General features: G+C 41.1%; 2 protein-coding genes across 2 annotated transcripts; both read right to left on the bottom strand.

Moving 5' to 3' along the window:
- Positions 1 to 8,470: 8,470 nt before the first annotated feature.
- Positions 8,471 to 11,363, bottom strand: arl4d (ADP-ribosylation factor-like 4D). The gene is made up of 2 exons (XM_079658861.1): positions 10,804 to 11,363; positions 8,471 to 9,911 (listed from the first exon to the last, which is right to left on the bottom strand). Exon 2 carries the CDS (start codon positions 9,784 to 9,786, stop codon positions 9,181 to 9,183), a length of 606 nt encoding a protein of 201 aa, XP_079514987.1. The 5' UTR covers positions 9,787 to 9,911; positions 10,804 to 11,363; the 3' UTR covers positions 8,471 to 9,180.
- A 146-nt stretch (positions 11,364 to 11,509) lies between these two features.
- Positions 11,510 to 25,433, bottom strand: tmem106a (transmembrane protein 106A). The gene is made up of 8 exons (XM_079658860.1): positions 25,281 to 25,433; positions 22,955 to 23,125; positions 21,804 to 21,867; positions 21,533 to 21,686; positions 20,045 to 20,185; positions 19,923 to 19,966; positions 19,782 to 19,835; positions 11,510 to 12,213 (listed from the first exon to the last, which is right to left on the bottom strand). Exons 2-8 carry the CDS (start codon positions 23,118 to 23,120, stop codon positions 12,105 to 12,107), a joined length of 732 nt encoding a protein of 243 aa, XP_079514986.1. The 5' UTR covers positions 23,121 to 23,125; positions 25,281 to 25,433; the 3' UTR covers positions 11,510 to 12,104.
- Between the last annotated feature and the right edge of the window lie 500 nt (positions 25,434 to 25,933).

The raw sequence follows: 25,933 nt of genomic DNA, 5'->3' as shown, positions 1-25,933 counted from the left end.
GAGGTGGGTGACACTTCCACACAAAACATAGTACAAGTATTAGTATTTGTAGAAGTAGGCCTACTAAGAAAAGTTTAGACAAACGGTTTTGTACTGCAAGGATATTACATTTTATTCTTCAGTATGAAACAATACATTTGTTCTATGAAGGTTTTCTAACAAAAACATTCTATCTTGTTTTTCCATGAGCTCTACAGCTCATGTGCAGCCTCACTCCCACATGTTCTTGCTATCTTTCCAAGGCTGAAAAACACCGGCCAGTTTACAGCTGGTCCTGCTTTCAGGGAAGAGCCAAAGCAGCCAGGGGTCCAACACTTGATGGAGCTCTGATCTTGATCTTCCAGGTGGGACGCAGAGTCAACAAAGAAGTCACATGGGGACAGACAGTCCGACCTCAAAGATAGAGACTTGGCTGCAGTGGATTGAATCAGCTTATTTTCTGAAACAGCTGTACTTCAGTGCATTGATATAGTAAAAATTGTCCTGAATAGATGCTAGGTGAGATTTTAATTCATTTACTCATCTAGTATTCCCTGCATAGTAAACATTCAAATGTCTCTGTAGCAAAATAAATGCTTTCCTCACAGTTTTAATGTATTTATCCAGTCCATTTAACTTTTTACTACATTGATTTGACATCTATAAGAACTCAAAATTGAACATACTATCGCTGAAAATAAAACATGGTTGAATTGTAAGATAGGCATTATTATAGATTAAACTGCCTAATAGTTTTTATAGTTATTCAATCAGCTTTAACTCTGCTAGCTAAAACATTCAAGTACTGTTTAGACAACTCATCATCAACTCATCATCATCAAAATGACTTTTGAGTACTTGGCTAAAAATATTTGTACAACATTTGTCCTACGGTATTTTCCCATTGTAATATTGTTAGTCCCCCTGCTCTGTAGTAAATTGAGATTTAAGACATTTATGGGTAACTAACTAGTTCATTGTATAATACCTTTAATTTACATACAGTAAGTAGCAGAAGTGAAGCCTTGAATGTATATGAATTTGTTAGCACAGTATTGTGTACACTTTTTGACACTTAAATGCAGAAGAATAAATATAATGTCTTACAATAAGTATGGCCAGTGTCTTCAGCATGTAGTGATTCATGATCTCTGAGTCCATCTTTAACAACAGCAATTATTTATGTCCCATTCCATCACATTAAATTATTCCATTGCATTAAATCAAACCACATTATTCCTTCGTCAGCACATTCACAGATTAGCCCACTGGCAGGGTGACACAAATAAACAGCCCTGATCCTGATGTAGCACCTCACAGCACGTCTGATCCATAGGTCTGATCCACATCTAGGGGTTGCAGCTCAGAGGCCTGTCTGCTGTTAAACGGCAGCAATAGTCAGGATTAACAAGAGCTGGTGTTTTTGGTGGCCACTGGGGCATTGATCATGTACACCCCGCTAGCTGACAAGCACCAGATGGGTTTCTGGCTAATCCTAGCGTGGGATCAGGGGTAGACCCAGGGGTGGAGGTGTGGGAGTGCAGAATATACACTGGATTATCACTGCCATATTAACCCATTTGTGCCAAGAGACTATGTTTAGTATGATAAGGAAAGATGCCACAACAATTTGGTCGTGATTGATCTTTACATTTAGAGTCAAAGATGCTATGGACAAATCCCACTTTTATCAATAGTCATAAAATAAAATAAAGAATGTCTTCCCTATGAGTTTTGTATTCAACTTTTTAGTTCTTAGTTATTTGCCAAAGATATTCTATGCTCTTGGTAGTTTCTAAGATATAGCCATTTTATTGTCATACTATATTTAGTCTTTGGACACCTGGGATTATTATCTTTTTCCTAAAAGGTAATTATATATAAAAGTAAAAAACAGTAGTCCCATCTCCCCAAATAAGAAAAACTTGCTTCACAGCCGGTTTGACCAATTTTGTCTTGAGATTTGTATTCAAAATGTAATTTGGCACAAATGGGATAAAAGAGAAGACACCATAAAACTTGAGCAGCCAAAAAGAAGGTATTCAATTTCCAATACTGTTTTAAAATTCAAAACCAAATGTTCAAAAATGACTTCAATATGCTTCACCTCGTGAGAACTGTGCATCAACAGAACACAATAAGAAGGGCTTCTTGAATGATGATTTAATCTCAACCCTTTTTAAACTCCCCCCTGCAGCCAAATAAGTTTGGTCATTAGGTTTGGATCACAGTAAATATGAGGCCCTTTATTTCCGCATGGCTCCCATGAGCAATGAATCACCGTCTGACTTAAAGTGGACCTATCATGCTATATTTGAATAATATAGTGTAGGACCATACCTATATAAGGCATATTTATACTTTTTAATTTTCAAAATACCAAACAGATCATACATTTTAGCCATTCCTCATTTTGCTCAATTTAACACTGTCTTTGCATGGGCTGATTCTGTGAGAACAGCATCATCTACAGGCCTGGCATATGTAGTACAGCGTCTCCAGCGCTTTCTAATGGCAATGCCCGTGGCTGTCTCCTTCTGATTGGTGGAGTTGGCCCAATAGCCGTAGTGCCACTTTTGTGACGTCATAGAAGTGTTCAAATCTGGATCAGTCTGTATCAGATCCGTTGCAGCCCCTTTTTAAGAGATTTGGGTATGGAGGAAAATAGAGAGGGTTGTGTTTTCTGACACTTGGTGAGTTCCCTGGAACACCGGGGATACATATTCATGTATAAAAGACGTACAAAAGTGCATTTTGCAATATAGGTCACCTTTAAATGTATTTGTGATTAGGAACAAATGATCTCTGACCCCTGATGTGATACCAATTCTTGACACATAAAATGAAAATGATGTCCGTCTTTTAGCTAATGGCAAAGGATGAATAAACGGGTGATTATATCCATATGTGTTGGTGCAGGGTCACCTCAGAGGTAAAGGGGATTTAATATAACCACAGAAGCCCCACCTACTGTGACATTGTTTTTCTCGAAACCAAGACATACAGCTTTGGTGTTCCTTCATTTTCAGCCCTAGGGTGAAAGGCAGCACTAAAATCAAGCTATGGTTTTCCTCACAATCCCCAAGCTTCCATTCAATCCTACAGGCTCGGCTCTAAATGAAGGCCTAGTGGCAGCTTTACGACCTTTCAGGAATAAAAGCCAAAGCAACTAATCCAGCCCTCCCACCAACATTGTCCCTTTTAAACCCACAAAGGACTTTCCCTCTGCAGCATGTCCGGTACAAACAGCCAACTCTCCTCTGAAGTACCATCTCCAAGGCAACGTCAACAAGGTCCATTTCCTAGAAAGATACTGTAGTAGGGAAATTTAAGATACTTTAATCAATACCTAGAAAAACAAGGCAAATGAAAGTGAAAGAGCAACACCTTTATATCAGAAGGAGATTAAATAAAGACACAAGTAGCGGATAAAGAGGTTAAAGCAATTTACAGCAATCTGACATTTACAGCAATCTGACACCCTCATCAGCACCCCCCACCTCCTCTCCTGGCTCCCCCCTTCACCTCACAGCCCCTGTCCCACTTCTCCCCTGTGACCCCCATGCAACTGTCCCACTTCATGACTGGAATTAACTCCACCTGCACACTTGACCCAATGCCCTCCAAATTTGTTAAAAAGAGCCTCCCTGCCATCTCCCAGCTCATCCCCACCATCATTAACTCCTCCCTCAGATCTGGATCAGTTCCCCCCTCTCTCAAACTGTCTGCTGTCACACCCATTCTCAAAAGACCTGGACTCACTCCTGACATCATGTCCAACTTCCGGCCCATCTCAAATCTCCCCTTTCCTGTCAAAAATACTTGAACGTGTCATTGCCTCGCAACTAAAATCCCACCTCAGCTCCAATGACCTCTTTGAGCCATTTCAATCCGGTTTCCGATCAAAACACAGCACAGAAACAGCTCTTCTGAAAATCACAAACGACCTCCTCCTCTCCTCTGACTCCAGCGACCTGAACATCCTCATCCTCCTCAACCTCACCGCAGCATTCGACACCATCAACCACACCATCCTGCTGTCCCTCCTCGAATCATCACTCAACATCACTGACACTGCACTCTCCTGGCTGAAATCCTACCTCACCGACAGACATCAGTTTCTCAACATCAACAACTGCACCTCCTCCACTGCTCCTCTGTCCCAAGGCGTCCCTCAGGGTTCGGTGCTTGGCCCCCTCCTCTTCATCCTTTACATGCTCCCCATGGCAAAATAATTTGTCGCCACAACCTTCAATTTCACTGCTACGCCGATGACATCCAACTTTATATCTCAACAAAAAACATCACCCCCACAACACACTCCACTCTCACCAACTGTCTCTCAGAAATAAAAGCATGGATGCAAACAAACTATCTCCAACTGAACAGTGCCAAATCAGACATCATCATCATCGGCCCCCCATCCCGTATCAAAGACATCCAAAATTTCAACTTCACCATTGACAGCCACACTCTATCTCCCCCCCCCCCCCCTCACATCCGCAACCTCGGAGTCATTTTCGACAGTCAGCTCAAATTCAACCACCACATAAATCACATCACCAGGACCGCCTTTTTCCACCTCAAAAACATTGCCCGTCTCCTCCTCTGCTGCTGAAACCCTGATTCATGCATTCATCACTTCACGACTAGACTACTGCAATAGCATCCTCTATGGCATACCATCCAACCTCCTCAATAAACTCCAACATATCCAGAACTCTGATGCCCGCCTCCTCACCCACACCCGCTCCCGAGACCACATCACTCCCATCCTCCAGAACCTCCACTGGCTCCCCGTCTGTCAAAGAATCCACTTCAAAGTCCTCCTCATTACTTACAAAGCCCTCAACAACCAGGCTCCCCCCTACCTCACAGACCTGCTGCACCACCACACCCCTTCCCGCTGCCTCCGCTCATCAGAAGCCAACCTCCTATCCATCCCCACCCGCACCAATCACCGGACCTGGGGGGACAGAGCCTTCTCCGTCGCTGCCCCCTCCCTCTGGAACTCACTCCCACAACCCATCAGAGACTGCACCGACCTCACCACCACCTTCAAAAAACTCACAAAAACTCACCTCTTCAATCTGGCTTTTCATGTGTGATTGTTTTTGTATTATTTGACTTTAACTTTAACTATATATTTATTTGTTGTTCCTTTCTTCTCTTTTCTTTTTTCGTCACTATTATCTGTAAAGCGTCTTTGAGCACCTGTAAAAGCGCTAACAAATTAAATCTATTATTATTATTATTATTAAAAGAAAGATGGGGAAAGAAAGAGACAGTTATAAGGATTCCAGTATTGATCTGAGCTTCTATTTCTAATCTCGATAACCTTAGCTGGATTGGACATCAAAGCAATTTGACCCCCACAGCTGCCCCCACGGGTCACCCTTTAGTGACTGCTGACTCCAGGTTGCCATAGTGACAGAAGAATTATGTCTAGGCTCTCTTTGGACGGGTTTAAGAGACTTGGACCTGAGCCCAGCGCCTGATTGCTTTTAATCATGGGCACTATAAAAACGCTGCAGCAGAGCATTATTGCTTTTTTGCTTTTGTTCTATTGTTGTTATTCTTCTGGGTACTGTTTTATGTTTTTATGTTTTTTTGAGAAGAGGAAGAAACATTAGGTCTGTCACATCCCTCAGTTGAATTTCAAGTTTGTGCATCATCATAATATAAATGTCAATGTGGAACTGTCAGTCCGCAAAGCCATCCACCATTTTGTTCCAGATTGAAATATCTGAAAGGAAATTGTGTACATGTCGGTGAAAAAAAGAATGATTCCTAATCATATGCTGCACACTTACCAAATTGTCAAAAATGTGGTAACAAAGAACTTATTGATTGTATTTAAAGTCTACACTTCTTTATCTTTAGGTGTGTTAAGTGATATACTAAAGGATCACAATGAACTGAGTTTATGGCTTCATTATTGTCATTCTATTTTTGACGTAATCACTGTAGGGCAGTGTTAGATGTGTTTTAATCAAGTAAAATCAGTCAGTCAATAAATGGTTCCCAGAGGATATACCGCTATTACTTTGGTGACTGCTTGGATTTAACTCTTCCGCTAACATGGGGTTCTGTCTCTGATTATTTATGGAAATTAGTTTTAGTACAGACAATAATATTCTGCTCAATATGAATTTTAATCATTTTGGTGACTATTTTATTTGACCTCTTATGTTTAGCATTTCTGAAACATTGCTTTGTGACTAAATACCCTCAAAACATATGACATCAGCTGTTCCCATTAGCCTCAGCTGCCAATTTGTTAGCTTGCTGACACTAGCTCAAAGCTGTGTCTAATGCTGCCTTGAAATGAAGGCTAGCAACATTTTGCAAGCTAGAAAGTAAAGCAATACAAGAAATGCTATGGCAAAATAACAAAACAAAAAGACTAGGCCGTTGGGATGTTTCAACATTTTTCTTCAGATATATTTTAAAAACTCAATTTACCAACAACCAAATAATGAACTTCCATGGCCTCCCACCATTTTTGAAAACGTTGTCAAACATGTCAGGTAGCTTTGAGAAAATGTTCACTCTGCAGGTTGTGAATACCTAAAGAGGGGGTCATACTTATGGAGTCATATGAACGCAGTAAAAAAAAAGCCTATTTTAAGGCAGCCGAGCCGCTAGCATTTCTGTAGGCTGTAACCTCATAATCTTGTTAGGAACTTTTTAACAGATGGTGCCCCTTAGCAGTCATTGGATTGTTTTTTTGAGGAGAGGAAGATACATTTAGGTAGTTTATGACCTTGGGTTGACTTGATTTACTGGCCTGTCATTGATTTATGTCACATGGTTGCAGGGAAACACCTCGCAATGTGCAACCACATAAATAATCCCCAAGGCTTCCCTCATTTGCGTGTTTCTTGTCAGCCACCATTACACGTAAAGCATAAGAGGCAAGAGAGTGGCACAGGGAATAACAGGGACAGGTGGGTAACGGAAACATGCAAAAATCACAATGCACATTCTGCTCCCTCAGGTTTCCCCCCTGTGGATGCATCACGGCTCGAAATTCAGCAAGTCAATCATGTGTGCAGTAGCTTCACTGCCAAAAAACAGCACATTTTCCTCAGCTGCAGTGTCTTTTACACCTTTTTTCTCAGAAACGTTGGCGTATTGCTGCCTCCACATGCCTCACAATGTGTCTAGCTGTTGAAAACGCCGCATCATGATGCAAATGTATTCCGGCACCAGCTGCTGTGTCAAGATGATTCGGCAAAAGACATCCTTGAAAGTTTTAATGAGCTTACCTCAAGTAATGAGGACACTCAGGTCACGCAAGTCAAGATGTGTGCTTGGGCGTGTGTATCAGTGTCTTTTCATATTATATGCGCATGCATATGTTTTGACATTCAGCATTCAAACACACTCAGTGGGAGGCATCTGAGTAGGTAACAACTCATTATCTCATCATGTCAAGCAAGAAAATGACGCAGCAGGGGCACACACACTCACACTGTGATAGTAAAGTATGCAGGTCAGTAATGTGTGAGGGGAGGTTGGACTTTGTATTTGTTGAATAACATCACATTTCAGGACCAAATTAATAGATTTGCAGAAAAGCAAGCGGGTTAAAAGACTTAAGCCCTTACAGATTTGCCACAAATAGGTTTAATGGTTTATGCTTGTCAGTAAATAACGTGGCAAAAATAAACTGTTGTGTAAAAATACTGAAACCGGGCGTTCTGAACAAGCAAACAATCACCGAACTCTGTTACCATACACAGTGACGTGACAAAAACTTGCCTGGATTGCCTGGATGGAACAAATAAATTGATTTAGGATAATAAATTAAAACAAAGATATCCGTTTTTTGCGAAAGAACCCTTCAAATATGACTACAAACTCATGTGATGATCATAACCTGATTTAGTTTCAGTTTAGGAGTCAGAGTAAAGCATCTGCTGATCTCACAACAGGCTTGAGCTGCCTCACCTCTCAACTACCTCAACACTAATCGATGCAATTACAATGTCAGCAGCTGGCAGACTAGAAGGTGGGAATCAAAGTAAATGGATTGTTTCAGCTTGTGTGGGGAAGGAGGAGGGGGAGGGAGGGAGGGGGTGGAGAACTCCCCTATCTCTGCTGACTCAGGCATAAATAGGGAAGGAGTGTCACAACTCCAGACTTCAACATTTGGATATAATCCAGAATGAACTTTCCTTTTTGCTCTATTTTTGGTTTCCACCAAGTCTTGAGGGAAAATCTGACTCTTTTATCAGCTAAATAGTCCACCATGTTCCTCAGCATTTTGCAAACTGCTGCTAGGCACAGTGGTGTTTTCAGAGAAGATTCACTAAGAAAACCAAAAACATGAGTATTAAAATCCGCACTAGAATGTTACATAGAGATACATCACTTCTAGGATGCTTTTTTAATATAAACATTTTGATTATGGCAACTTTCATTGAAATTCTGAATCATTTGCACAGATTCACAATTTCTTAGTCCCAACCCTAAACCTCAAAAGGATCCTTCATTCCCATTTATTAACTTCAAGGAAAGCAATACATTTTCTGTACAGTGCTTATATTTATTAATTCTTCAGTGTTAAAAAATGTACAATTTGTATAAACATTATTATTAATAATACTGAAACTTAACCTGTGTGGCCACAAAGGGAATGCACTTGGGATAACTGTTCAGTCATGGCAACAAAATGAATTATACGTTTTAGCTCCTTCACCAACTGAAATCTGTCTTATTTCCAGAAAGAAGGTCCCTTTTGTCCAACACTAACACAGAAATATGGAATAAATATTTCGGGGAAGAATCCGTGGAACATAAACAACCGTGCTTTAGTGGAGGAAAATCTGTGTAAGCTTGTGAAGGATATTAAGGACATTCAAAATGCTATAGGAACCTGCCACATGGAAGTACATCTTTATATATTAGTCCTACAGTTAACAGGCAAAGTCTGCTTTAAAACAAGTGTAGAAAAGCACTTAGTGAAAACTAATTGCTATCAAGGTTCCCTTCAAATCTATAATAGCTTTCAAGGGGCAGAACAAAGAATGTGTCGATACTGCTTCAATTATTATGAGCAAATCCATTCCTCTTGACCCTGCGGCCGAGGGTTATTGTTGTTGTGTTGGCACACATCGCCCATTAAAAGGGTCCATTAAAGAAGTGTCCCAACCATGGATAAATCTCCTAATGTCCACAGCGTCAATCAAGAGTTCATCTCCTCCTGTTCTTATTGTGCTTCACCATCTTCTTCCTCTTGAGAATCATCTCGTAAAGTTTCTCCAGGCCCTGTTGGAGCCCCTCACCATCCACAGCGCTGCAGCTCTGCACGTGATGCAGCGTGTACATGCTCAGTTCGTGGACAGAAAGCATCTTCTCCACCTCGCTGACGGACAAGGCTGACTCCTGGTCCTGCTTGTTGGCCAGGATGAGCACGGGGACCCCCTGGTTCTCCGACGTGCGGGTGATCTTGTGGAGCTCCACTTTGGCCTCCTCCATCCGCTCCACCTCAGTAGAGTCCACTACAAATACCAGGCCATCTGTCCGCCGGGTGTAAGACTTCCACAGGGGGCGCAGTTTCTCCTGGCCGCCAACATCCCACACCTGAAAGTTTATTGTCCTGGACGTCCCAACGGCCACCTTGATCTTCTCCGTGTTGAAGCCCTTGGTGGGGATGGTCTTCACGAACTCCTTCAGTTTGAGCCGGTAGAGCAGAGAGGTTTTTCCGGCCGAGTCCAGCCCGATAACAACCACGTGCAGGGACTGGAAGTTTGGCAGGAAGGACGTGTTAGGAGCGATATCAGTCAGCTGGTTTCCCATGGTTGCAGCCAGCAGATCACACCTACTTAGCGTCAGGTGAAAGATTCCTGATTTAATCCTGTTTTAGTAGAGTGGCATTTGCTCCTGGTCCTCAGAGGCAGACGGGATCAGAGTGGGCTGGAGACCTTATCAAAACACATGCAGAGTTAATTTTTAATGAGAAAACAATGTGGGCTTCAGGAATGTCAATCACACCTAAGGGATTTTACAATAGATAGTGATGATTATCAGTAGATGTGATTTCATCCCAAAGTGTTTCCTGCTGTGTTCACGCCTGAAATGTATCACTTTAAGCCAATTCTATTTATTCAATTCATGTCTGCACGCTTTTAAATGTGATTATACAAAACAATACATTAGCCACATTACAGAGCCAAACAACAGCTAATTGGCTGGCTGGGGTTTCCTGGAGCCTAAATCCTCTTACCGCTGCTAAACCGGAGAGGCTTTTCTTCAAGGCAGATTGATTTCAATGCAGTACATGGATAATATGTATTCACTGTGTCTATGAGGACTGCTGCAGCAGCACCAATCCGGTTGTTGTTGACATCCTGATATCCATCAAACATCTGCCAGGAATTGTTTGTTTAGGATGATATTTATTATTGACTCATGAGCAGGCGAATTCTAATGCTGCATATTATTAGAAGAGTATCATTAAAGTATTATTGATTATAGAGGCTAAACTGCTCATTCATGTTGGTGAGTCGATGTTTTATGACTTTCTCTTTTTACGTTATTATGTTGGGAATAAGCCACCGTCTTCCTCTCCAGCACGAAAACACATAATTTATATTGCATGGTGTTAACATAGTATTTTAAGAGTACGAACCCAAATAAATTAAACCATTAAAAAATATCCTACTGTGCACAGAGCTTGAAATATAAACTTTAAGAGATAACCAGACTCAATTAAAGCTCAAAAATATAAAAATGCATGAGGGTTACACATCAGAAATAATTTAATCCCTAATATTAGATGCTGTCCTCGTTAATGTATGTTTAAAATAAACGTACCTCTTTATATGTGCAGCAAAAACATCATCCAGAAGCAATAAACACGTCCATGGTGTAGAGATTATGTTTGTCCCGGCGGAAACATCCGCTCCTGTTCTCCTACAGCAGCACTGATCAGCTCCAGAGAGGCACGAGAGCTCAAAGCACCTAAAGCCCCGGTGACGTCACGGCCACCTAGATAGATGCGCCCCGCCCCCTGCAGGTACAGCGGTTAACTGCAGGATCTCTAGTGGCACAAGCAACATAGATTTTTACCAACAAAATACAACAATTACAGTAGAATGGGTAAATGTTATATCATTTAATTATTTATACTGATGCAGGCATGCAAGTGGAAGTTGATTTTAATTATTTAGATTGCTATTGTTTAGGGAGTTTAATCTACAACAATGTATATTTTATAATTTGTGTTTGGTATGTTCATCTAGAATGTCAGATCCATAAAGTAAAAGGTGCAATATTTACTTTCAACAGCACATTTGACTAAGGAAATTGCATATTTATGACTGAATTGGCTCTTTTAATGGCAGCTCTACATGTTAACTTACCATAGCCTGTCTACACTGTCAGCTCACAAAGCGTTGGCTCCACCCTGTGTCCACGATCAAGATCTCCAAGAGCAAAATGTGGGTCTTGTTTTTTTAGTTTTCTATACATTGACATTATATTGGTTGTCAAATAAAAACAGATTCTAATAGACAGAATCTTAAATGCCAAAGTTTAATGCAGTGCAAATTATATAAGTCACGATTATCATAGGTGAGCATCATAACAAATACGGCATCGTTTACAAAAACATTGTGAATCAGTTGTTGAGAAACAAACACATCGTCATACAAAATAAACATTTGTCACATTTAGGAAATTGTGCTTTTACACAAATTTAGGACACCACTTAAAGAACATATAATAGAAAAATAATAGTTTTAAGTTGTACAGAAGTGTATTTTAAGCATCAATATGTTTCTATTGTAATATTGAAGTGAATGATTGAAGTCTTATTAAGGCATGCTAAAACAACATACATAATTAGATAAGTGTTTGAATGTAACCAAGCACATTTTTCTCACTGTTTGCTAGAGGAATTTAAGTACACGTTGTAGCTAATACTTGATCTCTACTCAAGTAAAATGTTGAATGCAGGACTGTTTTCATTGGTGGTTTCCTTGATCACTGGATAATATGCATTTTCACAGTAGTTATCATTCACAAAGTCACATCCCCGAAGAAGAAGAATAAGGTGCAATGTAGCAATATTCATTATTTCACACTCCCACATTGGTGGTTTCCATTTGATCTCATCATCTCACAGGATGAGGGGTTGTTGAGTTGGTGCCACAGTCAATATATTCATAGGTGTCCAGAGACAGCTGCTCCGTGTGAGAGAGATAGGAAATATTCAGTGTCATTCTGGGGAGAAAAGAAAAATAATGTTTTAAAGCTGAACCAATCAATATTTATTGGATCAATGGTTGAAATAACGATGTTTAAAGTAGCACGGCTTTTTTTTTTTCAGATTTCTGGTAGTTTGTTCCAGATATTTGGAGCATAATAACTGAACGCTGCTTCTCCATGTTTAGTTCTGACTCTAGGGACAGAAAGTTGACCAGTCCCAGAAGACGTGAGAGATCTGGATGTTTCATAATTCAGCAGTAGGTCAGAAATATATTTTGGGCCTAAACCATTCAAAGCTTTATAAACCAACAGCAATATTTTTGAAATCTATTCTTTGACACACAGGAAGCCAGTGTAAAGACTTCAGAACTGGAGTGATGTGATCCACTTTCTTAGTGTCAGTGAGGAGTCGAGCAGCGGCGTTCTGAATCAGCTGCAGCTTTCTAATAGATTTTTTATTGAGACCTGTAAAGACACCATTACAGTCGTCGACTCTACTGTAGATAAACGCATGGACAAGTTTTTCCAAATCCTGCTGTGACATTAGTCTTTTTATCCTCGATATATTCTTAAGGTGATGGTGGGCTGATTTAGTAACGGTATTAATGTGACTGTTGAAACTCAGGTCAGAGTCCATGACTACACCTAGATTTCTGGCTCTATCTGTTGTTTTGAACATTGCAGACTGAAGCTCAGCGCTAACTTTTATACGTTCTGCCTTGGCTCCAAAAATCATTACCTCAGTTTTATCTTTGTTTAATTGGAGAAGGTTCTGACACATCCAGTCATTGATTTGTTCAATGCACTTACTCAGTGTTTTAACTGGAGCATAGTCTCCTGGTGAAATGGTTACGTAAATGTGTGTGTCATCCGCATAGCTATGGTAAATTATTTTGTAGTTTTTCATTATCTGAGCCAGCGGTAGCATGTAGATGTTAAAGAGAAGAGGCCCCAAGATGGAGCCTTGAGGAATCCCACATGTCATATTTGTCAACTCAGTTTTTTCCATCCTTTAAAGTAGGATTCAAACCAATTTAGTCCCACTCAGTTTTCCAGTCGGTCTAGTAATATGCTCTGGTCAACAGTGTCAAATGCAGCACTGAGATCTAATAATACTAACACTGAAGTTCTGCCACTGTCTGTGTTTAAGTGGATGTCATTGAAGACCTATACAAGAGCAGTCTCAGTACTGTGGTTTGGTCGAAAGCCTGACTGGAACATATCGAAACAGTTATTTAAATGCAAGAAATTACTCAACTGTTGAAAAACAACTTTTCCAAAGATTTTACCTAGAAATGGGAGGTTTGATATGGGCCTGTAATTGTTCATTACTGAAGCATCTAGATTATGCTTTTTTTAAGAGCGGTTTAATGATTACAGTTTTCAGGGCCTGTGGAAAAACACCTGAGTGAAGAGACTTGTTTACTATATGAAGTAGATCTGAGGCCATGCAAGGGAACACATTTTTGAAAAACCCTGTTGGAATAATATCAAGGCAGCAGGAGGAGGATTTCAGAAGTTGTATAATGTCCTCTAGGTTTTTATCATTAATCTGATGGAATTGTGTCATGATGTCTGAATTGATTTTAGTTGGACATTTGCTGTACCTGATCCAGAGGCACTGACTGCTTGTCTGATTTTCTGAATTTTGTCAGTGAAGAAGGAGGCAAAATCATTGCAGGCCCTGGTGGATAAAAATTCAGAGGCTACTGACACTGGGGGGTTAGTTAGTCTGTCGACAGTATTAAATAAGGCACGTGCGTTCTTTTTGTTTTTGGTAATGATGTCAGAGAAGAAAGACTGTCGTGCATTTTTGAATTCCAAATTATAAAAGTCAAGTCTCTCTCATTATAGATCTCAAAATGAACCTGGAGATTTGTTTTTCGCCACCTATGTTTAGCTTTTCAACACTCTTTTTTCTGTTTTCACGGTCATGGCCTTTATCCATGGAGATATTTTCCCGCCAGTCACTTCCTTTACCTTAGTTGGTGCAATGGCATCTATAACATTTTTAATTTTTGAATTAAAATGATCTACTAGCTCATTTACTGAAATGTTAGCGGGGGCAAGTGTGGAAGAAAAAAATTCTGAGTAAACATTTCCGGAGTACTTTCAGTTAAATATCGCTTTGTGGTTACCTCTTTTTGAACATTTTTGTGAACAGAAATAGAGCTCTCAAAGAAAACACAGGAATGATCAGAAGGTGCAACATCAGTCACCACAACCTTAGAGATATTCAGACCCTTTGAGATGATTAAGTCCAGAGTGTGCCCCTTGTTGTGCTTGGGCTCTGTCACATGCTGAGTCAGTCCATAGTTATCAAGAAAACAACACAGTTCTTTAGCACCTCTTTCCTGGGGGTTTTCAACATGGATGTTAAAATCACCAACAATGACTAGACGGTCAAAGTCAATACACACTATAGACAGCAGTACAGTAAAGTCATCAAAAAAGCTTGCACAGTATTTGGGTGGTCTATAGATATTTGGGAACAGAGCTCGAGAGGAGCATTTCAGCTGAAGGGCCACATATTCAAAAGAAGCAAAGTTCCCATAAGATGTCTTCCTGCATTGAAGGGAATCCTTGAACAAAATAGCAACTCCACATCCTTTCTTATGCATTCTTTCCTGACTCATAAAACTAAAGTTGGGAGGTGTTGATTGGATAAGAACAGCTGCACTGTTATTTTGTTCAATCCAAGTTTCCGTGAAAAACATAAAATCGAGATTGTGCTCAGTGATAAAATCATTGATTAAAAATGTTTTTCCTGGAAAAGATCTGACATTTAATAAAGCTAGTTTAAGTTTGTTGAATACACTATCAGTCAGATTTTTTGTGACAAGCTGTGGCTGACATGGAATCACTGCTAAATTCGATAAACTCACACAAACGTTTGAGCACTTCCCGTTTCTAAGCTGATTCACCGCTCTTAATCTATTACCTATCAACAGGTACATGAATGTACATGAATGCTTGTTTGCAATAACAACTTCATAAGGTTATAATATAATAATAATAATAATAATAATGCATTTTATTTATATAGCGCTTTTCACGACTCAAAGACGCTTTACAATATGAGGGAGGGTAGACAAACAAGGACAGGCAAACAAGTAAGTATAGTAAAATAAATAAAAAGGCAGTCAAGAGGAAATTGATTGAGAGGAGGGGGGCTTATGGGTAGGCAGAGTTGAAAAGATGTGTTTTGAGGCGGGACTGAAAGACTGTGAGGGACTCAGAGTCACGGAGATCTTGGGGGAGGGAATTCCAGAGCCTAGGAGCTGCCACTGAGAAGGCTCTGTCCCCAAAGCTGCAGAGTGTGGATGTGGGAATGGATAGGAGTCCGGCTGCGGTGGATCTGAGGGACCGTGGGGGTTGATAAGGAGTGAGAAGGTTTGTGAGATAAGGGGGGGCCAAATGGTGGAGTGCTTTGTAGGTGAGGACTATCATTTTGTAATTGATGCGATGGGAGACAGGAAGCCAGTGGAGCTCTTTGAGGACTGGGCTGATGTGATGCCATGATTTGGTATGTGTGAGGAGACGTGCAGCTGCATTTTGAACCCGTTGGAGTCTGTTGAGGGATGTAGTGCTGATGCCGTAAAGAAGTGAGTTGCAGTAGTCAAGGCGGGAGGAAATGAAGGCATGGATTAGTCGTTCGGCTGCGGGGCGGGTGAGAGAGGGTAGGATTTTTGCAATATTGTGGAGGTGGAAAAATGAGGTTTTGACTGTTTGGCGGATGTGAGGTTCGAGGGAGAGGGTGGGGTCAAAGATTACGCCAAGGTTGCGTGCCTGATTGGAGGGGGAAACAATGGTGCCATCGATGTTGAGTGTTATGTTAGTGACCTTGCTGAGGGTGGATTTGGAGCCAATTAGGAGGAGTTCTGTTTTGTTGCTGTTCAGTTTGAGGAGGTTATGTTGCATCCAAGTTTTAATAGCTGTCAGACAGGAATCGATGTGGGTAAGGGGTGGGTTATGGAGGGATTTGGTGCTGAGGTAGATCTGAGTGTCATCAGCATAGCAGTGGAAGTCCAGGTTGAAGTGGCGGAGTATCTGACCGAGGGGCAGGATGTAAATGATGAAGAGGAGGGGTCCAAGTACTGATCCTTGAGGAACACCTTGGGTGACTGAAGCTGTGGCAGAGGAGTGGTTGGGGAGGGAGATGAAGTGGGATCGTTCAGTGAGGTAGGACTGGAGCCATCTGAGTGCAATACCTTCAATACCAATGTCCCTGAGTCGGGTGAGCAGGATGTTGTGGCTCACGGTATCGAAGGCTGCACTCAGGTCGAGGAGGATGAGAATATTGAGGGAACCAGTTTCAGCAGAGGTGAGGAGGTCATTGAGGACTTTGACGAGTGCAGTTTCTGTACTGTGGTGAGGACGAAATCCAGACTGAAGGGGTTCATAAAGCTGGTTGGTTTGGAGATGGCAGTGAATTTGATTGGCTACAATGCGTTCAAGAGTTTTTGAGAGGAATGGTAGGTTGGAGATGGGGCGGTAATTAGTGAGGGAGGAGGGATCAAGACCAGGTTTTTTGAGGATTGGAGTAACGGCAGCAGTTTTGAAGGCAGAGGGGACGGTTCCATGGGACAGCGAGGAGTTGAAAAGGTTAGCAAGATAGGGGCAGAGGACGGGGAGGCAGGACTTCAGGAGAGGAGTGGGTAGAGGGTCAAGGGAGCAGGTTGTGGGATTTGAGGAACCGATCAGATGGAGTATTTCAATTGGGGTAACGAGGTTGAACTGGGAAAGGCGGCGCTGGGGAGGAGGAGTCAGGAGGTCAAGGGAGATGGGGGGAGAAATGGTAGCGGTGGAGGTTGGGGGAGATGCTTGTATATCAGATGGAGCTGAGAAGGAGTGGTTAATGGCGTTAATTTTGTCTGCGAAAAACTGGAGGAATGAGCTGCAAGTAGCGGAAGTAGAAGTAGGGAGGTTATCAGCACGAGGTTTGAAGAGCTTGTTAACTGTGGAGAAGAGGGTCCTGGGGTTACGGGAGGGGTCAGTGAAGATGTTGGAGAGGTAGGCAGATTTAGCGGCAATAAGAGCATCTCTGTATGCATTGAGATGGAGTTTGTAGCTTATGAAATGGACTGTGAGGGATGATTTCTTTGAAAGACGTTCAAGTTGGCGGCCTCGCTGCTTCATTTTACGCAGTGCGGGTGTGAACCAGGGTGAGGAGGTCTTGAAAGTAACAGTTTTATTATTGAGGGGGGCTAAAGTGTTGAGGGAGGTGAGTAGGGTGGAGTTGAGGTGGTTGAGCAGATCATCAGGTGAGCTGAGGGTTGCGTCCAGGGGGAGATTAGACGATAGCAGTTCAGAGAGATGGTTATGGTCAATGGAATGTAGATTACGGAAGGTGATGTTTCTGGGTGGGCAGGGGTTTCGGGTGGGGGGGGCAATGTTGAATTGTATGAGTTTGTGGTCGGAGAGGGGAAATGGGCAAGGGTGGAGGTCAATCACTGGGAGGTTGGTAGAGCAGACGAGATCAAGAATGTGTCCTTTCTCATGGGTGGGGAAGGTGACATGTTGGGTGATAGAGAAATTGTCCAGTAGGGTTGTGAATTCGGATGCCAGCTTGCAGGTGGGTGAGTCAATGTGAATGTTGAGGTCACCAAGTAGTAACAGACGTTGAGAGAGGGATGAGGCAAGTGTGAGGAACTCAGTGAAATCGGAGAGGAAGGAGGGATGAGGTTTAGGAGGCCGGTAGATGAGGATGACTGTCAGTGAGGGAGGGGCTTTGAAGGCAATGAATTCAAAGGATGATACTGAGGGGAGGGTTAGTTCTGTGATCTGGATGTTCTGATTCTGGATTACAGCAAGGCCGCCACCACGGCGGGAGGGGCGGGGTTTAGTGATGTATTTAAAGCCAGGGGGGGATGTTTGGTTGAGGGAGAAGAAGTCATCGGGCTGTTGCCAGGTTTCGGTGAGCAGAAGAAAATCAAGGGATTTTTCCAAGATTAGTTCATGGAGGATGAGGGCTTTCTTGTTGAGTGATCGGATGTTAAGGAGGGCAATATTAGTTGAGTGGGAGGGGCGTGGTATGGTCACAGGCTGAAGAGGTGAGAGGTTGTCCAGGTTGACAGTGCGGGGAGGAATGTGAGATGGGGGGGAGGAGCGGAGAGGAGGTGGAAGGAAGTGTGTTATTATCAGTTTTTGGTGGTTGAGGGCGGTGGAATCCACTCCAGGTATTTGGGCCAGCTCTGAGCAGAGGGCAGTGGAATCCACTCCAGGTATTTGGGCCAGCTCTGAGCAGAGGGCAGTGGAATCCACTCCAGGAATTTGGGCCAGCTCTGAGCAAAGGGCAGTGGAATCCACTCCAGGTATTTGGGCCAGCTCTGAGCAGAGGGCAGTGGGATCCACTCCAGGTATTTGGGCCAGCTCTGAGCAGAGGGCGGTGGAATCCACTCCAGGTATTTGGGCCAGCTCTGAGCAGAGGGCAGTGGGATCCACTCCAGGAATTTGGACCAGCTCTGAGAAGAGGGCAGTGGAATCCACTCCAGGTTTTTGGTACAGCTGGGATTGTAACGGACCAGTGGTGGGTGTATAATATGGAGTAATAAGTGCGCTCAGATGACATGACAGTTATGGGACATGGCGGTTAGTCGACCAGATAGATGTTATGGATGATTTTCCGGACTGGGAGTAAACAAATCTGCGTTTGGAACCTCTATGGACATACCTCGGTCTGCGTAGAAGCCCGTGGCAATTGATGACAGACAGGCTTAGAGGAAGCGCAGAAAAGTTGTTGAGATTAAAAAGTTGGGAGACAGAGTATCGTAACATCGTAATGCCGCGGTAGGATGCTAGCGTTAGCACAGCGCTGGCTATGGTTGTAGACCAGCGGCGCTGAAAGTGGAGCTGTTGGCAGCCGTCAGACAGGATGAGAGGTCTGTTGCAGGCTGTCCTTTACAGCAGATGGGGGGACCGGCAGGAAGAAGAACCAGAGTCAGGGCCCACGGGGAGGGGCAGGACGAAGAATGGGGCTGGTTATTTGATGGATGGAGCAGCGTTAGCAGGTAGGTGTAGCAGGGTAGAGAACCAAGCGTCCGTCAAAAATGGCAATCGGGTGTAACAAATATGTCCAGATCAGAACAAAAAAACAACAGAATAGTTAGCAATCTATAGCAGTAGAAAGTGGTCAGAAACTCTTAGATTAACACAAAGAAAGACGAGATTTTCGGACAGAGAAGCGGCGAACAGTCAGCGCCAGCGTCCTCTCACGCCGAAGGTCGTTATATGTCGATGTTTTCAGATTGTTCAACTGCCCTTAATAGCCAGAAAGACATGAATGCTGTTTTAAATGTTATCACAATGATAAAGTTCGATTGATCACTTTTCCCTGTGGTAAAACCTGTTAAATTATATTTTTAGAGGCCTTTTAGAGTGTTGGTATGTCCAATGAAGGCTGCCAAAGTTTGACTTTAATGTGTCTGTCTTATCATCTCTTCCCCTTTTATCTCCAAATGAAATGTCTCATTGAAAGATTAACCCTTTATATAAAAAGAGAACCAGTGACACGTATTGGATGTGAGAAAGGCTGTGAGGCGGCTGCCTCCTCCGGTGTTTGTCAGATTGAGATTGATACTTACTGCAGCTGCAGAAATAACGAGTGAATCTTGAAAGAGCTCGACTTGCAGTAAGTGCTGAAAGAGAAAGAGGCAGTTGAGTTCAGACATACAAACAATAATGATGGAGGAATATGTTACTTTCTCACAGTATTTCAAACTTACTTCAAGCCTTCATCAGCAATAGGCAGGTCAATTTGAATGGTGTACTGCAAAAGAAGGAGGAAATGAATTGCGTGTCAAATACAACAACAGTATGAATGTGAGTCATCCTGCGTGTAACTCACCGAATTTTGTGAGCGGGCCTGGATGTCGGTCATGTTAGAAATCTTGGCTTTACCCACAACTGCGTTAGAGATAAGACCCTGAACGTTAAACTCCACAATCTTCACTGGGACATAGTTCTGGTTGGAGATGTTGACAAGATTCTAGAAGAGACAACACACACAGCTGGTCAGGTGCAGCAAACACACCTTTCCATCATTAAAAAGTCAGCAGAACTTTGTCCTGTAACTGCAGCAGCTATCTACAGTCAGTCATGTGAATGTGACTCAGACACTTCTTGGTGGACGAGGTTTTCACACCTACAATAAAAATATGGTTGCTCAGAATGTTCAGCAGAGAGCAAATAAATGTCACACTTTGTATTGCACAATTACACACAGTATAACACACTGTAGCTGTGTCTCAGGGGCTAGCTTTAGGGTTGACATTGTTAGCTTTCTTTTCTAGCTGTTTGATGGGTGCCAGCTAGAATATGCTTGGTTTCAATCTATGTTTTATAGTTACTGCTAACAACAAGTTACACATTTGTTCAGCATCAGAGTTGGCAGGGCTTTGCGGAAAGAAAACACAGGGCCAATGAAAACAGCCCAAAAACAAACTATTCCCCCACCAAACCATATACTGACTCACTGATTTTTAAAATTCCAACAGCATCTCTTATCATTGCCAAATGTAGTGTTTCTTCTACAGAGTAACACTGCACATGTTTAGTGTTCCAGCATACACAGTTTTCCCTGAAGAGTTATTATCCTTAGTTCCTAAAAAAGGTCTTGTGAAATGTAATTATTATATACAGAGCTAGAATAAAATCCAAAGATAGAAAATGTTTGGGTTTTATGACTCCGCTCACCCTGAAGCAAAAGATCTTGGTTTCCAAAATAGCATTACTTCATCATTTTTGATTTGAAGATATTTGTGTAATTGTTTTTATAATGAGAGCGTAAATCCCTGACTTATGGTCCATAAGTCCAAGAAAAATGTTTTCGAAAGATTTGAAGAAATTCAGTATTCTGACATATAGCTTTCACGAGAATGGCATGGAATATATAATGGAATCATTTTTGTTTATGTAAAGTCAAACAATACTCAATTAAATTGTGTGTTTGTATGCATAGGAGTCAGTTTGGTAAGATGTTGATATGAAAAAATTATCTAATGACATACATTTAAAAGAAATATACATTATTCATTACATTTGCACACACAATAGGCCAACAAGTGATTGAAACAATTCATCCCGCAATAACATTTCAAACGCAACCCAATAATATTATCACTACTACTTATTTGATATATATATATATTGTTAATGTATGAGCAAGACTCTGGTCCTGATTCACTTTCAAACTAAAATATAACTTCTTTAATTTTGGCGTTGCACTTTCTTTTACCATAGGCACAAATTCAATCCCTGCACATTGTTATACTTCCAAACAACAAAGAGGTGGCACAGATGTACATGTAACAGCATTACTGTTCCTTTTACTTACTGTGACCTCCATTTTCACAGTGTTTGGTGTGAAGTACACCATTACTGACAGCACGGACACAGGCGTCAGCGTGACACTCCGGGGGAAGAGGAAGAAGAGGATGAGAGTGCAAACGAGGAGACACAAGACCATTGACATGCACACGTACAGCTTCCTGAAAAACAATACACACATGCTGAATTATATGTGTCATGGTGATACCCTTACTTACATGTGCATGCGCATGTTCAAGAGACATAAACACACTCACACGCATTCATAGGTCACTTACGTGCGCCTTGGTTTCAGCCTCACATCATTACAGGGTATTACAGCCACTAGCTGATCTTCATGGCCTGGCAATACAAAAACACAGCTTGTTTAACCACAAAAATGATCTGAAACTGGCATCTCGTAAATGGTTATTATGTCTGGTGCTGTTTAGGAAATGTAACCTATCATCTTTAATAGTTGTAATAATAAAAGGGCATATTTCAGTACTGTATAAAATATTGCTTTCCTACTCATCTGTATCCTCTGATGGTCTGAAAGACTTGATGAAAAGGATAACCGACACTTACACTAATTGTAACGTTCATTAATGTATTAGTTAGTAAAACTATTATATTCTCTCGTGATATTTTTATGAACTACATGTAAATTGTTTCCTTAATTTTAGTATGACTGCCACTTGGTTACTTTTAGATACAACATCGTTTGTGTATTGTGTGTGATCTGTCATCAAATCTCCATTTATATACATTTAATGGACAATAACATGATGATATCTTATTCTGAAAGGGAAAAGTGAAGCCTTTATCACTGCTTTGCTCTTTGCTCTTGGCCAATAACGGTGCATATGTCCAGTTTTTATAATTAATAAATAAAGATAAGAATTACTAAACAGCGACATATTACTGGTGACTATCTGTGTGCCACTTTCAAACAACCTCCTGCCTCTAATTTTTAATTTGTATATTTCTTTCCTTTGTCTTCTGACGTGAGATTGTTTTGTACATCACATTACATGTAATTTGTTAGACGATTTTATCCAAAGCGACTTACATACATTCAGTACTGTGGACAATCCCCACAGGAGCAATTTGGTCTAAAGTGTCTTGCCCAGGGACACAACGACATGCTGACTGCAGTGGGACTTGAACTTGCTATCCCCTGATTCCAAGTCCAGCACACTATCCACTGAGCCACAGCCTCCCTCTATGGTTTGAAGAGATATTATTTTTCAAAAACATGAAGTGAAAGTGGAACAGTTGTGGCAAAACAAAGTTCGGCTGCATACACGTTTGTGACTCTCGTTTTGACTCGTTCCTTTAGTTGTTGGATGTGAAATGAAACATAATTTGAAGATGATGGTCTCAATTGGCTGCCCTTGCACTAAAGCTGCTCAGAAGGCCGTCAAAATTATCAAAAAAGAAGACCAACCTCTGGGAATCCTCCCGGTGCCGCGACATGTGGGGCAGATGTCTCCTGCTGAGGTCCCATTGATGGCGCCGTACGGAGGGAAATACTTCAGAGTTTTCACCTTGTCCATCCCTTTGATCACATCAGGTTCTTGTGTGGTTTTGCTATTCTTCGCTGGTGTAACCATTGCACCTTTAACAGAAGAAAAAAAGAGATGAACATGGCTGAAATATTCTCCTAAAACTAACCAAACAGCCAAATGACGCACACCTAGTGTTGCAATAGGAAATATATTGTTACTCAGCAGTTTAAAAGTTTGAACAAAAGTGAAGATCTAACTAAAACATTGTCAGAGAATGTGTGTTTGATGTAGGAACAGGGAACATCATTTGTATTGTTTTCCATCCGAGCTGTCTAGTTATGGCAGTATAGTGCCGATAAAAACTTATAAGGAGATGTTTGAGAATTTTAATGTGATGCACACAGAGTGCCCAACCCTCATGGGTAAATTGACACCTGAGATACAGCTGCTGTGGTTTAACATTGCATCCCATTAGAAATGACAGGTGATTTTACCGTTCGGTCTTCAAACATATTAGCCAAATCTTCCAAATGTTTCAGATAATATCTGCTATGGAATATGTTCCTTTCCTGGAGCAGAAGTCAAGTCTTTCTGATCCAGTCTAAAGAATTTAGCATTTATAGAGGCCATTTTCTCTTAAAAGTAAATCCCTTACTGTATGTCCTCGTTGACAGGACAGTCAAACACAAAGTAAACTTCATTCTCATAGCCCCCTTACATTCATTTTGTTTTTCACTAAGATAGGACTATGTTCACATTAAGGATGGGAAGGCTCAGAAACATCAAAATAGGATAAAAGCAACTTCTTTCCCCAGATATATTTTTTTGTTGTTGAACAACCTCAAGTGGAACTAATTTATCTAAATGGCCAATTAACGCCCATTCTTGTGCTAAATGTCCTCATGTGATCAGAGTCCATGGTGTGGGAGTGACAGAAAAACTCCAGCATTGACTTATGTTATAACTGACTTCACAAAGAAATGAATAAATATAATGCATATATTAAAAAATGCTGTTCCTTCAATTGAAATTATCTAATCTGTGAGCAAAAGATGTTGAAGAACACATGTGATAGCATTTAGGAATTTAAACACATTCTGGATTTGGGCTTTTGTTTTGCAAAATATATTAGCTTTTAGTATTCACTTGTGTTTTACCATCTCCTACAGGATTAAATGATTATGTGAAACGTTTTTACCAGTATTTTTCTGGCAATGGCGCAATGACTAGCACTTTCTGTGTAGTGTTACAACATTTCACTGGCGGTTGAGTTTATTAATCAGGCACAGGGTCTTTCTGTTTTCACAATGTGATTAATTTGTGAAACCAGGATCAAAACTGGTATAAAATCTAAAAAGCAGCAGCATAGTATTAATTGCAGTAATATATACTGAGCATTATGTATTTGAAGGCAACTGCTGCCATACATAACATTAAAAAAGCCTTATTTTGAACTTTGACTTCAACAAATGGATTTGGACACCTTCCCATTTTTCTAAAAAGAAGCTGAGCTGGTTTGTTTTGTTGGTTATGTAGCTCCACTGACTCACAGTAGGCCCAATAAAAGTACAATGAAAAACAATCTTACAATACAGCCTACATTCTTCTTTCTAGGAAGTGTCACTGTGTTCTCAATTTATTTTGAAGCCCAATTTTAAAATAAAGTTTGAAATAAAACACACAATTAATAACTCTTCAAACATAAAGAGGAAGTTATCTTGTAAAATATAGAAATCATGATAATTTACATTGCCTATTTAATGGCTTAATCAGGAATTGATCATACAAATTGAAGTTATATTCACCTGCATAGTTGGAAAGAATATAAAGGGTAAAATTACTACTGTATTAACGGCAGACATTTCAAATGCAGGACTTACTTGTTATTCTTCCATTTATATTGCAGTATTGCAAATGATACTTAAATTAAAGATTTGAATACTTCATCCACCAGATAGGAGCAAGATAATAGCATTTTGGATGAGTTTCATTTGGATTTAATGTTAAACTTTACATTGTTTATTAGATTAAAACCTGACACCTCACATTAGATAACCTTCATCAAAGATGGCGCAAACAGAAGCGATGGTTTGCAATTTAGAGATCATTAATCACTAATCTATCTGAGGCCATATTATTAGCAACATGCCTTTAGAAACCTAAGTTGTCGCAGTGAAACATGGCTTAGCAAAGACGCAAAACATGATGAGATGATTGATCCCGCATTACTGCAGCGGGCAGAAGTCAATAGAAACAAGTGTTTACCTGACAACACGACTCAGCTCCGAGTTGAACTGCTCCACCGCTTATTCCTTTGTAGTTTTAATAATTTATGAAAGCTAAATGGTGACTGCCTCAAAACTCCTGTCTACAGAGAACAGTGGGAGGATCACTTCCTCCTTTAGGTGACAGCTCGGTTACGGCTGCAGATCACATGTGCTGCTTTCCATTTACTTTCCTTAAAGGCTATAAAGAATGGAAACACATTTTCAGACCTAATCTAGCAAATGTGCAACTAACCCCAAACGTTATAGTGTAAGCTATTTTGACTCTGGTATTTTATTTGTTATACCATGGCCAGATTAACCTGTTATTGAGCCAAGGGGAACCCTCCTGACCCCAAAAAATGGGTCATCATTCAATCGTCGAGATACTCCAAGGTTGGGGGCCCTGGGGGAACCTTGGAGTATCTCGAAGATCTTCATTTAAGTCACAGTCTATTGCTTGATTGAGCATATGGGGAACAGATGAAGTATTGCCATATTTATACCTTAACATTTGTTACAAACTGGACATATTCTGAATTAAAGGGGCCCAATATCCTTATTGGGGGTTTCCCTTTCCTATAGTGTTTTCTCCCACACACAGTAGTTTTACAGCCCCATTAGTTCAGGGACTTGTATCAGCAGAGGTGGAAG

This window comes from Notothenia rossii, assembly GCF_949606895.1.
Source record: "Notothenia rossii genome assembly, chromosome: 11".
In the NCBI taxonomy this organism is placed as follows: Eukaryota; Metazoa; Chordata; class Actinopteri; order Perciformes; family Nototheniidae; genus Notothenia; species Notothenia rossii.
Note: the sequence above shows the minus strand (reverse complement) of the source record. Positions and strands in the feature narration are given on the sequence as shown.

Bases quoted from the DNA above. Each gene is read 5' to 3' on its own strand.
- arl4d (XM_079658861.1), bottom strand. From the start codon at position 9,786: ATGGGAAACCAGCTGACTGATATCGCTCCTAACACGTCCTTCCTGCCA.
- tmem106a (XM_079658860.1), bottom strand. From the start codon at position 23,120: ATGGTTACACCAGCGAAGAATAGCAAAACCACACAAGAACCTGATGTG. The intron at 21,868-22,954 runs GTTGGTCTTCTT...TTGTATTGCCAG, and splicing joins CACCGGGAGGATTCCCAGAG to GCCATGAAGATCAGCTAGTG. The intron at 19,836-19,922 runs GTAAGTTTGAAA...TTTCTCTTTCAG, and splicing joins ATTGCTGATGAAGGCTTGAA to CACTTACTGCAAGTCGAGCT.